General features: G+C 41.1%; 1 protein-coding gene across 3 annotated transcripts; it reads right to left on the bottom strand.

Annotated features, from left to right (window-relative positions):
* Window positions 1-472: 472 nt before the first annotated feature.
* ttc22 (tetratricopeptide repeat domain 22) lies at window positions 473-17,139 on the bottom strand. 3 transcript variants are annotated; one of them, XM_003220154.4, is made up of 8 exons: window positions 17,069-17,139; window positions 14,115-14,836; window positions 11,482-11,537; window positions 10,346-10,461; window positions 7,882-8,000; window positions 4,218-4,379; window positions 2,156-2,308; window positions 473-1,255 (listed from the first exon to the last, which is right to left on the bottom strand). In XM_003220154.4, the coding sequence occupies exons 2-8, from the start codon at window positions 14,670-14,672 to the stop codon at window positions 725-727; spliced, it is 1,695 nt and encodes a 564-aa protein (XP_003220202.2). In that variant the 5' UTR covers window positions 14,673-14,836; window positions 17,069-17,139; the 3' UTR covers window positions 473-724. The 3 variants fall into 3 exon arrangements, with proteins under 3 accessions (XP_003220202.2, XP_062834351.1, XP_062834350.1); XM_062978281.1 differs by having other exon boundaries at window positions 17,110-17,129; XM_062978280.1 differs by lacking the exon at window positions 17,069-17,139 and adding an exon at window positions 16,246-16,358.
* Window positions 17,140-17,173: the final 34 nt, after the last annotated feature.

The raw sequence follows: 17,173 nt of genomic DNA, 5'->3' as shown, positions 1-17,173 counted from the left end.
AGCTTGATTCTTCAGAGAACCTAGTGATCCCCAAAATGAATCCCAACTGATATCAGGTAGACTGCCACCAACTCTGTTATTGACAACTTCGTTGTTAACTCCAATTCTTTTAACACTCCAAATGCACAAATCATGTAATCATTAAATAGCTATTTTCATTGGATTCCCTCTCAAAATGGCAGCAGAAAGAGATGCTGCATCATTTCTTGTCACCATTTGAGAGGACTCTGAAGACAAATAGAAGACTTTTGGTGTATGGGTGTGTGTTACTTATGAGTGACTGGTCTTTGTCTTCTTTGCAGTTTTCCCCGCCTTACTTTGGTACTAAAATAAAGGAGCACCACAGGCATGAAATAATAGGTATCTAATCCAAGAGAAATTGGCACATGTAGGGCTAGCAGTGGATGGCAGAAAAAAAAACAGGGAAAAAAGAGAAATAGCACTCAGATGACGATGGATTAACAAGTCTGAATTGAAGCCAAGTATTTTTACTAGTGAATAATAAACATGAAATGACATTTCTGGATGTTAGAGCACACATATCTCTCTTCATCCATGAGTATAGAATAATATGTTCTCGATGCTCTAAAAGAATCAGATTGTATTATATAGTCCTTATTATTTTAAATAGTCTTTTTTTCCAGTTATGAGCAGAACTGAATTATAGTAAAGTTCTGAGCTTGGTGAAAATGTGGTTGTATGATATGACTACAAAATCAGCTGATCAAAAGGAGAGCGACCTTTCGTTCATTCTGCCTTTCTTAAAGTCACACTTCATGGTCTCAAAGAGCAGCTTCACCAACTCAGTCTTCCCTTTAGCCACCATGGCTTTGGAAAGTTCCAGCACCTCTGCTGTGTGATGGCGACAAACCAGCCTGAGTTCCTGTTGAACACGCTGCTTGGGATATTTCTCCTCCGCCTTCTTCACCCACAACTCCACTTCCTTCATCAGCATCTCTGTATTTATCTTCTTCTGGTTGAACAACACAAGCAGCAATTCCATTAAGCACCGGAAACTTTCCGTATGCACTGAGCCCACATCGTCCAGTTCGACTGCCTGCTTGAAACATTCAATGGCATTCAGTTCTTCATTTTTTAGCTGGAGGCATTTCCCCCTCAGTAGCTGGATTTCAGGCAAGACATTTCCCATGTCAAATTCCATGGCTTTTGCAAAAAACATGAGGGCATTATTCAGGGCATTTTCATCCACAAGGAAAAGTTCCTGGATAGCATCCACTCCCATGTAATAATATACCTAGAAAGGAAGCAGAGAAAAAGATGAAAAACACACACTATTCTTAAGTAGCATAGGTATACTACTTAAGAATGCCCATGCTGTTTCTGTCATAAGAACCAAAATAGTTCATCACCATGCAGAAAATAACATTTTAAAGAAAGTATAGGATATTTAAAGAACTTTAGAAGAAATGGCAATGAACCTTAAACCTAACGATGAAAAAGTTGCACCTTCTAGGGATTTATCTACATTGGATAATTGATGCAGTTTGTCACCACTTTAAATGCTATGGAATCCTGGGATTTGTAGTTTGGGAAGGGACCAGCACTCTGGTAGAGAAAACTGAAGACTTTGTAAACTACAACTGCTATGACCCTGTAGCATTAAGGCGCAGCACTTGAAGTGGTGTCAAACATTACATCTACAGTGTAGATGCACCTTTAGTCTTGCTTCTAAAATGTCTCAATTTCTCTCTCCTCCCACTTTATCCCCTTTGTCTTCAGTTTAATTCAGTTGCAACAACCAAGGTGCAAAATTAGCTTTTACTCAATTAACTTAGACCCCATTTACATTGCTTTATATGAGTTTCAAACTGCATTATATGGCAGTGATGATGGGGCGTAATGGAGAGATGAGAGAAGGGGCAAAATCTTACCTTTCCCAGTACACTGGGACAGAAGCAAATTGCTTCTATTTGCTTCAGCCTTTTCTAACTTGTGGATACTTTCTTTTGGCACCTTGATCACACAGGTAGGCAGAGTTGCAATTTTTAAAAAATGAGCATCCACAGATTGTTAAGAGGTTAACTGAATGGCACAACAATACAGTAATAACCAGTACAGCAGAAATAGTAACACCCATAAACTAAAAAAATAAAAACAGTGAAAAGGTTTGGGCAAAGTGGAGGCTTTCACTCACCTGGCCTAGGTTAAAGTAAGTCTTGAGGCATGGGTGTACTTTCATGACATTCTCAAGATCAGATTTGGCATCTAGGAGGTTCTTCTGGTTTGGCATTCCTCCCAAGCCCATTTTCACACGTTCCAAGTCACGCAAATACAGCTTAGTTAGAATCTAAACAGAGACAAAGGTTGAGTTTTCTTTACTCCCTCCTATGAATACAACAGGCTATATTCCAGAGGAAGGAATTGACAAAACCACCTCTGAGGCTGGGTCTACACTGCCATATAATCCAGATTATCAAAAGAGATAATCTGGATTTTATATGGCAGTGTAGATCCAGTCTGAGTAACCCTTGCCTAATAAAATCCTATGGAATTAATTGATTCATCATTAGTTGATAGAAGACTTGAACGGACATGCACTCTCTCATTCTATGTTTAATCTTATATTATTGCTGAAACCCTACATTGCTACTGGTGATCAGTTCAGGTTTTTAAGAAATATAAGGCAGTGCTACAGATTTGCTTGATTAGATGTTCTAATGAACTGCTTACACTGGATTTATGTACATAATTCAGTAGACAAACACAATTGTTTTATGATTTCTTCCTCATGAATAGGTTTTGCGCTTGACAACACCCTTTTAATCGTGGTTTCGTTTTTCAGCCACCCACCTTACCAATTCACATGGATGTCCCTGTTTTCATCTGTGAAATGTTGGACAACAACAACAACAACTTTATTTTTATACCCCGCCTCTATCTCCCCAAAGGGGACTCAGGGCAGCTTACATGCCCAAATAAAAACAATAGCAATATGAAACACAACAATAGACAAGAGACATGCACAATTATAAAAATTTAAACATTAGCCAATAAAAACAAATGACAAGAACTAATAAAAACATGGATTAAAATGGAGAGGTTATAAAAGTAGACTGGGTAAGGTGCACCATATAAATACTGTAAACACGAGGTGACTGATAAAGTGCTGCAAATTCTTGGAAGTGCAAATTGGAATGGGAGTAGACCCTGTGTCTACATCAAGTTGACAAAGGTAAAAAGTGCAAACCGGTACAAGAATGGTCACAGATACAGGATTGTTATGGGGATGAGCAATCTTTATCCAAAGGCCTGAGTGAAGAGCCAGGTTTTCAAGCTCTTTCTGAATGCTACCAGGGTGGGGGCTTGTCCTATTTAGCCCTTTCTTCAAAACACAACTGTTGAGCAGGCAGGCTGAAGAAACGTAGCTTGAGGCATGAAAAATTTTAGGATGGCCCCAAATGTGGCAAAATGACCAACAGTTTCTCTCCCAGAGGCTTGAGGAGAGGTTACTGCCCAACAGAGAGCAAAAAGATGCCTCTACCAAAATGGCATGGAAACCCTTGGTGATACCAAAATGGTCTTGAAGGCTGCATGCCCATTCTGGTCTAAGTGAAGTTCAGATGTGAGACGTAGACACATATCCTTTCCTTGTTTCTCTGTCAACTGTGAATAAGAGACAAAGTGCTTTGATATTAAAGGTAGTGAAAGCCAGTACAATGTAGTGGTTTGAGTGTTGGACTAGAACAGTAAGACCGTGGTTTGAATCTTTACTTAGTCATGGAAACCTACTGAGTGAACTGAGGCAAATCATACTCTCAGCATCAGAGGAAGGCAAATGCCCTAGGAACACATTCCGCCAAGAAACTTTTGATGATAGGATCACCTAAAGGTTGTCAAAGTGAAAGACTGAATTGAATGGACACAACAACTGGAGGCAATACAAAGTCACCATGCCTAGTCACCCATTAGTACAGTGGTTCTCAACCTGTGGGTCCCCGGGTGTTTTGGCCTACAACTCCCAGAAATCCCAGCCAGTTTACCAGCTGTTAGGATTTCTGGGAATTGGCCAAAACATCTGGGGACCCTCAGGTTGAGAACCACTGCATTAACGTGATCATCCACACTAAAACTGTCAGAAAATATTATTCTGATGCCACATCCCTCCACCAAATTTAAGATAATTCTACTTAAAGGCATTCCCATAGAAAAAGGATTTGTTTATTATAAGAACAGTGTTTTCATGGTGAAGTACTTACCTTGGCATGCATGCAGTAGGCCTGCCAATTGAGTACTGGATCTGGCAGGACATCCAGGGCCATGTTGCAGACAGCCATTGCCATCTCTTGCTTGCCAAGGAAGTGGAAGATTTTTGCCAGGCGGTTTAAAACAGGTGGACTATCCTTTGCTAGTTCTATGGCCTTAAAAAGCAAACAATCCAGAAGACATTTTTTCCAATAGTGAATTTCTACCTCCTTTGTTGATTCATGGGCCAGAAACAGAAGACATTTATTTGATTATATCTGTAATCTGACCACTATCACAGGCAGAACTTGATGTTGTGACTGCGCCTTCGGGGATTATGGTTAATGGTGATGGAATTCGAAGAGGAAGAAAAAACCCTCGTGATGAGGGTTCACTGGAGGAGTTGCGCAGGAAGCGACTTAGAGAGCTATATGGGGGATCTTCTGAGGAAGATTCAGATGGGGAGATGGATGCTGAGGAACAGGTGGCGGCTGGGGAAGCGGGCACTGAATGGGCACAGCCACCGGAGATGTCTGGGGATTTGGGGTCTATGGATACTTCTGAACCTGGGGTTTCTGCAGGAGCTGATCCCAATTGGGATGCTTGGAGAAGGGAGGATGGTTCTTTAAGTGTTCATGGGGCTAAGTGTGGGCAGGATGATTGGGACTCCGACGAATTGCTAGGTACTCCAGATCCACGAGCTCTAGCTGTGTGGAGTTCAGACTCTGAGTAGATTTGGGACACCTGGTGTTTGGGTGTGAGTGTTTGGTCACCCAGGAGGAAGGGGAATAAAATGGGAATGTTTGGCCACTGCACTTTGCGTGTGGCAAGGTGTTGCTGAGTTGCCATTGGGATCTCTGTGCTGGACTTGGACTGTGATTCGGATCTGCTGATACCATCTTTGTGCCTTTTCGTGGACCTGGTTTGGATGACTGCACCCTCTTCGGACTCTGGATTGGTATTTGACCTGGCTTCTGTCTTCGCCCTCTGACTGACTACTTTTCCCGGCTTCTGACTACTGGTTTGTCTTTCGGAATTTCTGCTGCCTCCTGACCTGACCTTGGATTCTTCTGACGACGGCTATTCATCATCCCTTTGAGGCTCTCGGCTTAGCTGCACTGTGGAAGCAGTTTTACTGCTTTTCTAGTTTGTTTATTTTTCCAGCAATTAACTCTATTTGTTTTCCAAAGCTGAATTGAAGCGTTATTTAGTTTTTTATTGAATGCCAGCATGGGAAATTAGCGTGGCTCGTTTTTGAGTTACTATTGTCCAATCTACTCTCGAAACACTGATAAGTGAAGTGTTTCAAGGATATTTCCTGTGTTTATGTTATTTTTTGGCTTATCTTCAGAATAAACTCTGTTTTGTAACTGGCGTCTGACTCTTGACACTTGAGCCATCAAGCTGAAATCTGGAATGGATTTCTGCATCTTCGGGCCCTTCCACACAGCTATATAAGCCAAAATATCAAAAAAGAAAATCCCACAATATCTGCTTTGAACTGGTTATCTGAGTCCACACTGCCATATATCCCAGTTCAAAGCAGATATTGTGGGATTTTATTCAGCTGTGTGGAAGGGGCCTCAAATGATTGTGTAGAAGAGGGAATTCCAGCAGGTGTCGCTTGTTACATGGTTCCATGAGAAGAATATTTATTGAATTTTCCTCTTTTAAACAACTATTATGGGTGCAGGACCCTTCAACACACATTTCAAAATGTACTTGTATTTACCTGCTTTTCTACTCTGCAAGCTTACTTCAGAACTCATGAAAGCTTTTGTTTAAGTATCACACAGGCTAGATGTTTTTTGCAGAATATAGTAGCCATACATGCAGTAAGTGTTATGTCGATAAAATAAAGCTAGATATGTGGAGAATGAATGCATGAATGAATAATAAAACCAAAGGAAAGATTCAGATAAATAAATATAAGGAAAATATACAGTTCTAACTTTTGGGCAAAAGCTTTAAGAACACAAACTGCCAAAAAGGAACTGATAAGACAGAAGTTACATAACAGCTGATCAATTGCCCTTTACTCTGTATATAAGCAGCAAAATATTTATTTTGGAGATTAGAATATTTGTAGAACATGTTTAACACACTTCCATTAAACTTTAGTGAGTTCAAACAACTAACCAATGTACATTAATAGTGAAGATTTTAATATCTTCACTGGCTGTTCTGTTAATAATTCATGTTTGCTTCTGAAACCACAGGACACAGAAAAACACAGAGAAAATGAAACATGACAAGGAGCCACATTCCTCAACCCGGCTCTTTCCAAATGCATGCAAATCCAACTGCTCCCTGAAGGTGGTGGGATTTGTAGTCCAACACATCTTGAAAGTGCCAGGTTGGGGAAGACTCTCCTAAAGCGTGGTGTCTTAATTGCAGATCATGTCAATATTCTTGGACATCTCATTTTGAACCTCCAGGTCACCTTTTTGAACAAAACCATTTTTAAAAGTTTAGAAACATATGAATTAATATGATCACAAATTCTATTTCTTTAGCAATGGCTTGTGAATAGTTTCATGACACTATATATATATATATATATATATATATATATATATATATATATATATATATATATACACACACATACACACACACACACACACACACACACACATTAGTTTTCATCACAACTACACATGCAAAAAGATTTCCCTCATTCTTGCTTTATGACAAAAATTTACTGTTCCTACATCCATTCCAATGGACTAGACCAGGCATGGGCAAACTTCGTCCCTCCGAGTGTTTTGGATTTCAACTCCCAGAATTCCTAACAGCCAGTAGGCTGTTAGGAATTGTGGGAGTTTAAGTCCAAAACACCCGGAGGGACGAAGTTTGCCCGTACCTGGACTAAACAAAAAGTTTCTATCACTGCCCATGTGTTCACCTGCTGATCTATGATTGCATGTAGACACTCTCTCCCACTTTTTTTCTTTTACTTACTTTTTGTAACCATTGTTAAACTGATTCCTATCATCACACTAGCATGTTTTGCATTTTCATTATTCTGTACATGTACATGTCATTCCGTGCATCTCATGAAGTGGACTACAGTCCACAAAAACATATGCATGCAATTTCTCTCTCTTAGTTCCAAAGGCGCTATATCTTTTAATGATTAACGAGATTGGCACAGCCATCACTGAATACTACAACCAAACAGGCAACATCACACCCACTCTTTCTATTACTTTAAAAACATAAGTCTTGTTGACAAAAAAACCTCCACCAGATTACAAAATTATTCTAACTTGCTACTTATTAATGTTATCAATGTCCTTAATGTTATCTATTTATTTATATTCTGCCTTTCTCCCAATATAGCAACTCAAGGCAACTTACAATAAATATAAAATAATGCTATTTAAAAACAATGTGAATGCAATAAAATATCAATATAAAATTGAAAAACAAGTTACATAATAAATATATTAAAACTTTAAACCTGCCTTAAAATTTCAATCACACCACTTTAAAAAGCTCTACCCTCATCATTTTACAAATGTCTGGTAGCAGATAAATGCTTTTACCTGACTACAAAAGACAAGCAGAGACAGTGCCAGGGAGGGAATTCCAAAGTCTGGGAGCAGCCACCGTGAAGCCCCTTCCCATCTATGATTTATTTAGCCCATATTTATCCTGCTAATATAAGCCTACCTTTCCAAAGCAATCAAGAGGTTCCGTTCCAGAGTAACCACAATCATGAATGCCCATTGGGGTCGTTGAGAATGATTCTTTCCTTTCTAGAAGTATCCCAAGGTAACACCAGGCCAAAGCTAAACAAAGAGAACAAATTAAATCAAAGCTGGTCAATGATAAAACTTCCTTCTTTGACCTAATCTTCACTGTATATGTTGGACAATAATTTTTTATCATCTCCAGTCAGGCGATATTGTCTCAGGGATATGAAAATTATAATCCAATGCATGTGAAAGGGTTTGGATGTCACACTAGAAATGACACTTCATTTCCAAACACACTTAGAATAAACTAGAGACAGTCTAGCACAAGTGAAGCATTCGTAGCTGTGTGCTGCCAACAGCATCAGCCAAGCTCCATTGGGCCATTCCTCTGATCATTCAATGTCTCTAAAGAGGAAGGTGATTTGGTAACGGTGAGCTTGTGTACATTGCCAAAAAAATTAAATCACCTCAGATCCAGCACTTGCTGTCTACATGATCCACAGGGACATCCACTGGGACATTTCTGCTCTTAATTAATGGTCCCACTCTATTTTGCTTGGGTCAAACCTCACTTGGAATATTGTGTCCAGTTCTGGGCATCACAATTCAAGAGGGATATTCACAAGATAGAACATGTCCAGAGAAGAGCAACCAAAATGATCAAAGGTTTGGAAGCTGAGCTCTATGAGGAGCGCTTTAGGCAGCTGGGCATGTTTAGCTTGGAGAAGAAAAGGCTGAGGGGATATGCTAGCCATGTTTAAATATTTGAAAAGATGTCACATTGAGGAGGGAACAGGCTAGTTTTCTACTGCTCTAGGTACTACGACACGGAGCAATGCATTCAAATTGCAGGAAAAGAGATTCCACCTACATGTTAGGAAGAACTTCCTGATAGTAACAGCAGTTCAACAGTGGAATATACTGCCTTGAAGCATGTTGTAGACTCCTTCTTTGGAGATTTTTAAGTAGAGACTAGACAGCCATCTGTTGGGAGTGCTTTGGTTGTATATTCCTACATGGCAAATGGTTGTACTGAATGCCATTGGGATCTCTTCCATCTCTATGATTTTATTATTCTAACCTGAATTTGCTTTGCTTTTGGCAAAATTCGAGGATACTCTGGAGTTTGCATAAAACTCCAGGCAGAGGTGTCAAAATTGTGGCCCTCCAGATGTTTGGACCTCCAACTCCCAGAAGTCCTAGCCAACTTGTCCAATGGCCAGGAATTCTAGGAGCTGAAGACCAAAACACTTGGAGAGCTACAGGATCAGTTTTGTTTTAACCTGATCCACTGTCTAGATCAGTGGTTCCCAAACTTATTTGGCCTACCGCCCCCTTTCCAGAAAAAATATTACTCAGAACTCTGGAAATAATTTTTCTAAAATTTTTATAGCAAGTAAACAAAGATATATGTACCTGTGGCCATCACCACTCCCCTGGATTGCTGCAGCACCCACCAGGGGGCGGTAGTCCCCACTTTGGGACTCACTGCTCTAGATGAACACAGTCACCATCAGCTTTTTCCTTGCTGATCACTATGGGGAAAGGGGTGACTTGTCCCTATGTTGCTACTGCTGCTCTTTGCCAACCTTACAGCTCCCTGCAAGCTGGCCATCATGTCTGCACCATCATGTCTCCACCAAGAATAAGGAAGGTCGTTCAACCCTCTCCTTGCTGATTGTGTGGACACTCATTCTGACAGCAGCAGCAGTGATTATGATGGCCAGGCTCTTGCAGGGAGCTCCAGGATCAGCGAAGTAAGTGGACAAGCGGACAAGCCAGCACAGGGATGCACCGGACAATCTGAACACTTGATTCAGAAAGGATCCAGGCACAAAAATAGCCCAAAGCATCTTGCCCATGTGAATGTGGCTGGTGTCTACCTTTCATCTCCCTGTAATTTGCAAGAGAGGAGAAAGAAATAGAGTAATGATTACAGTTGTGTTCCTCTACTTCTTTCTCTTGTGAATTGCAGAAAGATTAGAGGCTGTCCTCCTTGTCCAGATACCTCCTCCTTCGCACAAGGCTTTGTTGCTTGGAGGGGTGAATGAGATGCAAGAGGGTAGGTACAAAATGTGGCCTATTCAAAAAAGGACACATGTGTGCATATACCACTTATGGGATGCTGGCCCTAGAAGAAATGGTCCCAAGGTGTTTCATTGCCTGTGCAAAGGAAGCTCATACACTTGAGTCTTCCTCCTTGTATTATGACCTCATTTTGCTAATGAATTAGGCCATGTTTTAAAAATAAAGAGGACCTGCCTCCTCATTTGTGAGAGCTGCAGAAACAAAAAAAAATATTGAGATTTTTGTGCAAACAGTTATTTGGGAGCTAAGCCACAAACCTGGACTATTTGATTGGGGGAGCATGCCAGATTTCATGCCATTTGTAGATCATGCAAATTATTGCTCAAACGTGCCTACATGATTTTTCCTACCTCTGTAATGTAGATGAGAGGACTTCAGGACTTGCTGAACCAAAACCAGGGTTCTATTGAAGGCTGGCAACCTTTTTGCCTCATCATTTCCCTTATTCATCCTCATCCCATCTAATCTGAAGCAAAGAAAGTAACCATTGTTATTTACTGTGTGTGTACATTCACAAACTACCCTATTTATTCAAATTTGATGCTTTTTTGGGCTAAATTACCTCGTCAAAATGAGGGTGTGCATTAGATTTGCGTGATGCGGTAAGTTTAGTACTGAGCCAAATCAAAAGGGGGGAGCTGCTTCAGGAGCACCTGGAGCTCCTATTTGATGAATCTCACCTGTAATTTAATGATCATAGCTCAATGTTATGCAGTCCTGGAATTTGTAGTTTGGTGAGGCATCAGCGTTCTTTGGCAAAGAAGGTTCAAGACCTTGTAAAACTACAGTCCTCATGGCTCCATAGCATTGAGCCAGGGCAGTTAAAGTGGACTCATTCTACAGCATAGATGCACCTCGCAGTTTTATTTTCCATTGCTGGAAGCTTTGGTGTTCTAACATTTTTGCTTTTAAAGAAGGAAATGGAATCATGCAACCACTGTAATGTGCACCTTTTTTGGGGCCAAATTAAAAAAGAGTGCACTTTTTGCCACTGCGCATTACATTCATCAGCTAATACTTTTTTTTGGTTTCAAGGTTTTGAAAATGGAGATGCTCATTATATTTGAAGGCCTATTAGACTTTAGAAAACTCCCATACAGTTTACCAGCTGTTAGGATTTCTGGGAGTTGAAGGCCAAACATTTGGGGACCCACAGATTGAGAACCATTGCCATATATCATCTGACATGTTGTAGGGTATTCCCAACACCTCACCCTCTGTACTTATGTTGCAATTTAGGTCCAGAAGAGGACTCTTTAGGACAGGACATGAAAAGAAGTAACTTACAATTGTTTTTTTTTAAACAAAACAAAAAAACAAAAACCTAATGGTCCTAAAATAGCACAGCCCTCTCCAAATATGGCAAAAATGCCCCATGCTTTCGTAGGGCACATTTTGTGGCTATTGAAAAAAATTCCCTGGGGGCCACTTGCAGCTCTCATGCCTCACTTTACTCGCCCTCCCCCCTACTGCATTCCCTTCTTACCTGATATGCAGTGTGGTCATTGTGAAATACCAACTTCTTCTCTCCTCCAAAGGAATCTGAAATATTGGATGAAAATAGTCACTGCATTCTTACAAATACCAGCACTGATAAATAGCTTCAGGGATCTGAATAGTCTAGCACAAAGCTACCCGAGCCCAGGAAGTTGCAGTGGGGACAATTCTGACTTTTCCCCAACTTTGGCTAACAGAGCAAGGTTGCGTTAAGGATGTTTCAAATGACTTCAGATCAGTCCCATGCAGCATTTGGCCATTGTGAAACTGATCTACATCTATAATGCCCTAAGTGGTCAGTGCAGATGTGGCCTAGATTGGCCCTTGATCTAACCCAGGAGAGCTCATCTGAAGATTCTGTTGTGGACAAGCTGCACTGAAATTTATGGAATTTCTTCTGATTAATCTGATGTAGAAATTAAAGCCTTTTTCTAGATTTCTTGTTAAATTATTCAATTGATCTTGTGGGTTCAATCAACTATGATTTTAACTGGGTGACATTGCAAGACAATCAAGAACAACTACCAGATAGAAAGCAGATCTTCAATATAGAATGTTCTGCGCTTGAAAGGAAAGATTTTTATGATACCCAAAGTGACCATTATTATGTTTCGTGTTCCTAAGAACGTAGTTATTTTTATCCCCCCCTTTTTTTTCTGACTTCTTAAGAGGTTTGGAGTCCTCCACAGTTGTTTGTCTACAGACCAACCTCTCCGTGTAAACATTTTGGTATGGCAAACAGAGTTTGAGTCTTAACCACCTGCCTTTTTAATGTGGCTTGCTGCTGCAAGAGATTGTAAACTGAGTATAGCAAAGGTTGCACCCTTGTTTGGACAGCATGAACTAAAAAGACTGGGATACAAAACCACTATTATCAGAAAGCTGTTAGAAAGAACAAACTGTACTGGGATCTATATTCCTACATTTAGTAAGAAATTACTATCTGCCTCGGAGTGTGGTTGAAGCTCCTTCTTTGGAAGCTTTGTGCTTTTTCTACATGGCAAGGGGTTGGACAAGGTGGCCCATGTGGTCTCTTCCAACACTGTGATTCTGTGATACTAAGGACTTCATCACAGGGGTCTTCGCAAGCATCCTAGGACACTTGCAGCACATTTAATCTATGGGGGCCCATGCCATCCATTACACAATGCACACTCATTTTCAGTGGGGTTACATAGATGAACTGTGCCGTAAGCATCCTAGGACACTCCGCCTAGAACACGGGAGGCTAGTCCGTGTTCTGTAGGCAACAATGGGCCAGTGTGGGGGAAGCCGCACAGTGACTCTTCCCATGCGTGATGGAGAAACGTCCCTGTGGGCAGTGCAGGGAGATGAGATTGCCTGTGGATTCGCCACAGAGACTGGTGAATCCCCCCACTGCCCCTCATCAATGTGATGAGGTCCTAAGAGGAATGAAACTTGCCTTTTCACCAGATCACCTGGGGCAGGGAATGTCCAACAATCAGCTCTCAGATGCCTGAAGAGTTCTTTCCTGTTCTCTTGATGGACCTTCCCTTCTCCCATTTCTTTGGCCACTCTATGTGATTCAGCAGCTATGCTTAATTGCTGTGAAATGTTTAGCACTCACACAGCATATCCTTCAACTGCCTTGGTTTGGAAGGGACAGTCCCAATTAATCCTTAGCGCTTCCATTTTTTTTAGCTACTTTTAAAATATTCCTCTTTCTCTTTCTTCCTTTACTTTCCCTTTTTTGTTTTCAGTTGCTGCAAACTGAGTTCAAAGTACAAGAGAGTCAATTAATGTGGCAGGGAAGATGAGTATAGGGAATGAAGCCTTGTCCTCCCCAGCACAAGCCAACTCTTGCAGCCTCTCCTGATTTGTGTGTTCTTCCTCGTCAATACTGTTTGCCATTTTGACCACACTTTGATGTGGTTCTAGTTTTATCTGTGAAATGTGGTAAGGCACAATAATATTTCCAGGGAGAAGGCGGGCATGGTACACCCATAAAGAAGTAATGAGGAGTCTGTGTGTGTTTGTGAATCTATTTTAGTATATTTTCTGCCTTTCTCTCTATTGGCTCAATATACAGTCAGCCCTCCACCTTTGCAAGTTTGACCTTTGTCAATTTTATTTGCAGATTTGATTAAAAGTTTTTTCTAGGTTTTTTAGTGCGACATTGTGGTCAAGTTCTGCTGGACATTGACCACAGCATCACACTGGAGATCCAGATTTCTAGGGAACTGTTCTCTCAGGGTTTTTTTTTTTTTCATGTCAGGAGCGACTTGAGAAACTACAAGCTGCTTCTGGTGTGAGAGAACGGGCCGTCTGCAAGGACGTCATCCAGGGGACACCCGGATGTTTGATGTTTTACTATCTGTGGGAGAATTCTCTCATGTCCCCGCATGGGGAGCTAGAGCTGACAGAGGGAGCTCTAGCTCTCCCCGGATTCACACCGTCAACCTGTCGGTCAGCAGTCCTGGCGGCATAAGGGTTTAACCCATTGCACCACTGGGGGCTCCTCCTCTCAGGTTAAAAAAAGGCACATTTTATTCATGGTATTTCCATTTTCATGGGGTACCCCATGCAATCATGGAGGGCTAATAGTATCTGACAGCAGTTCCACTTCCCCTCCCCAAAAAATGAGTTATCTCACCTACCTACCTGCTTCCCATAAGCAAGAGCTTTGCCATAAAGAATGAGGCCTGCAGTCAGCTTCTCCACCTTCTCATCTTCATTCACGAGCCCAACATCAAAGGCATATGCATAACCTTGCTCAGCCAAGCAACGGGCCATTCTGAGTTGGGGGTTCCCTTGAACCCCATCTTCTGTATCTAAGCCCATTAAGCGGGAGAGGTTCTCTGTACATTTTGCCTCTTCATGCTCATCGTTCAGTCTGTCATAAACATAGGCCAGGTTGGCCCAAGCGTTCAGGTTCTCGGGCTCTTCATGAATGATGTGCAGAAAAATCTCTTTGGCTTTCTGTACCTCTTCCAGGTAGAAAGAAAAGACCCCAAGGAGGTTCCTGATGGCATACTGCTGAGCACTGGTTTCAGACTCTAGCTCATAGATAAGACTTTCTCGTTTCAGCTTCACATCTCTTCCTTGGAAATTCATAGGGGAAGTCGACTCAAAATTCAAGTTCATATCAAGATGGAAGTGACCTGGAATGTAATCCATTTCATCGATCAGAGTATCAATGTCCACCTCATTTTCCTCCATTTTCCCTCCAGAAAAGCTGTCTGGTGCTCCAGGATCCCTCAAATAACAACTTGCACAGCTTTCATTTTCCTGGTTTCTTCTCTTTCTCTGCCCTTTGAATTTGTTTGCATTTCCTCCACCTCTTTCTTCACCTGTATTTCTGGTTTAGCTGATTCACACGGTGTCTGCCAAGGGAGGAGCACAGAAAACACTTGTCATTCCTTCCACTGTCAACTTGCTGGTTCAGAATTATTATTTGGTTAGTGAAGCAGAGAAAACAGGCAGACAAAATAATTATTGTTTGTCACTAAGGAGCAGTGGTATAGAACCCATAAGATTCATTTGCAGGAAGAAGAGAACAGAACAGAAGGAGAGAGGAACCGTATTTGCTCGGCATAAAAATGAGCCTCTTTCCACTTTACATTAAGGCTTCAGAGTTGTCTACAATTACTACCGAGCTGCTTGGTTTCTGAAATAAGTCCTGTGTTTGGGGGGCGGGGGCAGCATAGGGCTTTGACAGACTATGTGCTGGAATTTTTATAGTATATGCAGTATAGTTCCTGGGTTTATGAATAAATGAAAAAGTTCTGTATAAATCTGCAAACCATTTAATTCTTTGTATTTGTGTTTGCAATATTCAGTTATAGATGGCCTCAAAGAATACTAGGAACTGATATAAGTACTTGGGAGGCCAATACAAGGTGTAGATAGCAGAGTGTGGGCCCATTTGAATAAACCTCTCCTGAAGCATATTAAAGTTAAACCAGGAATGTTCAAATTTTGTAACCTTAAGGACTGCAGATAGGTTCAGTGGGTGCATACTCTCTCACACAAAACTTAGTGAAATCCTACTACCCTTATGCCCCATGCAAGATGTATCTGTATTTAAAAACACAGTGTGGAGATATGGTATGTCTTTCAAAATGAATAGTTTAGAACTGGGAGAGTTGATTGCACTTTGATGAACTATCCATAATATCTGTACTTTACAATTAATACTCTAGAATTTCAAGCCTAGAATGAATTATGCATTTGGTTTCTAAAAACTATATAATACAAATTTTTGTTCACAGCAATTTCTTGGATCTGCATTACAGATCTTCCAAGGTGTTTTTTAAAATGAGGGAATGGTTTGCTGAGGTGGTCCTATGCTTTCAATAATGTGTTTTCTTCTCATTTTAACTTAGAAAACTTAGAGCAGTGGTTCTCAACCTGTAGGTCCCCAGATGTTTTGGTTTTTAACTCCCAGAAATCCTAACAGCTGGTAAACTGGCTGGGATTTCTGGGAGTTGTAAGCCAAAACATCTGGGGACCCACAGGTTGAGAACCACTGACTTAGAGCTTTCTAAGATCTACAGAGATACTCGCAGGAATACCTCAGAAATCAAGAGTCCAAAAGTAGCAGGCTAAAACCCAGAACCTCAATCAATGGCTCAGGCCAGATGAGAAATTTCCTTCTGGGAACACAGAAGACTGGGCAACCTGGAAGGTGCAGAACAGACCACAAGATGCAGAGCTAATCTTAAGAAATGGGGCTACAAAGTGGAGTCCACAACATGCGAGTGTGGAGAAGAGTAAACCATAGACCACTTACTACAACGCAGCCTGAGCCCTGCCACATGCACAGTGGAGAACCTTCTCACAGCAACTCCAGAAACACCTGAAGTAGTCAGCTTCTGGTCAAAGGAAATCTGGTATAATGTCAAGTTTTTAACTTTGCTTGTGTTTTTTAAAATACATTATAACTGTAACCTCAATTTGCTTCTAACACGATAAATAAATATTCTCACTTTAAAAAAATAGCTACTGAATTATAGTGCAAAAGTGACATTTCACTGGTGCATTATGGTGCTATAGTGCAGATAAAATGGCCCAGTATTATTGGATGCATTTCTGAGCATCCAATGCCACCTGAGGATGTGGGCAGGATACTTGGGGGAGGTAAGAGTCACCGCATGCAGACTGGACCCACTATGATGGGATTCAGAGACCTTATTTTACAGTGGCTCTAGTCTTTCTTAGAAGGGTGGGCTCAGAAGGTGGGGCTGGAGGATGACTATTTGACATCTTGGCCATTATCCAATGGTGGCTTTCAGTCGGTGCTTGGTATCTGCTGCGGTTCGGTGCCAGGACCCTCCATAGATACCAAAATCCATGGATGCTCACGTCCCGTGAGCATAGTAAAATGCAGTGCCTTACATGTTCCTAGAAGAAAGACAGTACACCTTGAAGGAAAGAAGGAAGCTTAATGCAAGTGGTACAGTTTTAAAAAGTGAAGGAAGGAAGAAATGCTGGTGGTACATTTAAAAAAATAAATAACAACCAGTTAGCCATTTCTCCAGAACGTATATTTGTGTGCTGCTATGAAAATATGGACAGCAAAGGAATTGAACCAATTAAATAGATTTGGAGTTGACCTTTCCTTCCATAGAGACTTTAATACAGATCCAGTACAAACCAGTCCTTGTGAGCAGAGGACTGCTCTGAAGCCTTGCCCCTCCCAGACACAAAGAAACAGAAGT

Source organism: Anolis carolinensis, chromosome 4 (assembly GCF_035594765.1).
Source record: "Anolis carolinensis isolate JA03-04 chromosome 4, rAnoCar3.1.pri, whole genome shotgun sequence".
Taxonomy (NCBI): domain Eukaryota; kingdom Metazoa; phylum Chordata; class Lepidosauria; order Squamata; family Dactyloidae; genus Anolis; species Anolis carolinensis.
Note: the sequence above shows the minus strand (reverse complement) of the source record. Positions and strands in the feature narration are given on the sequence as shown.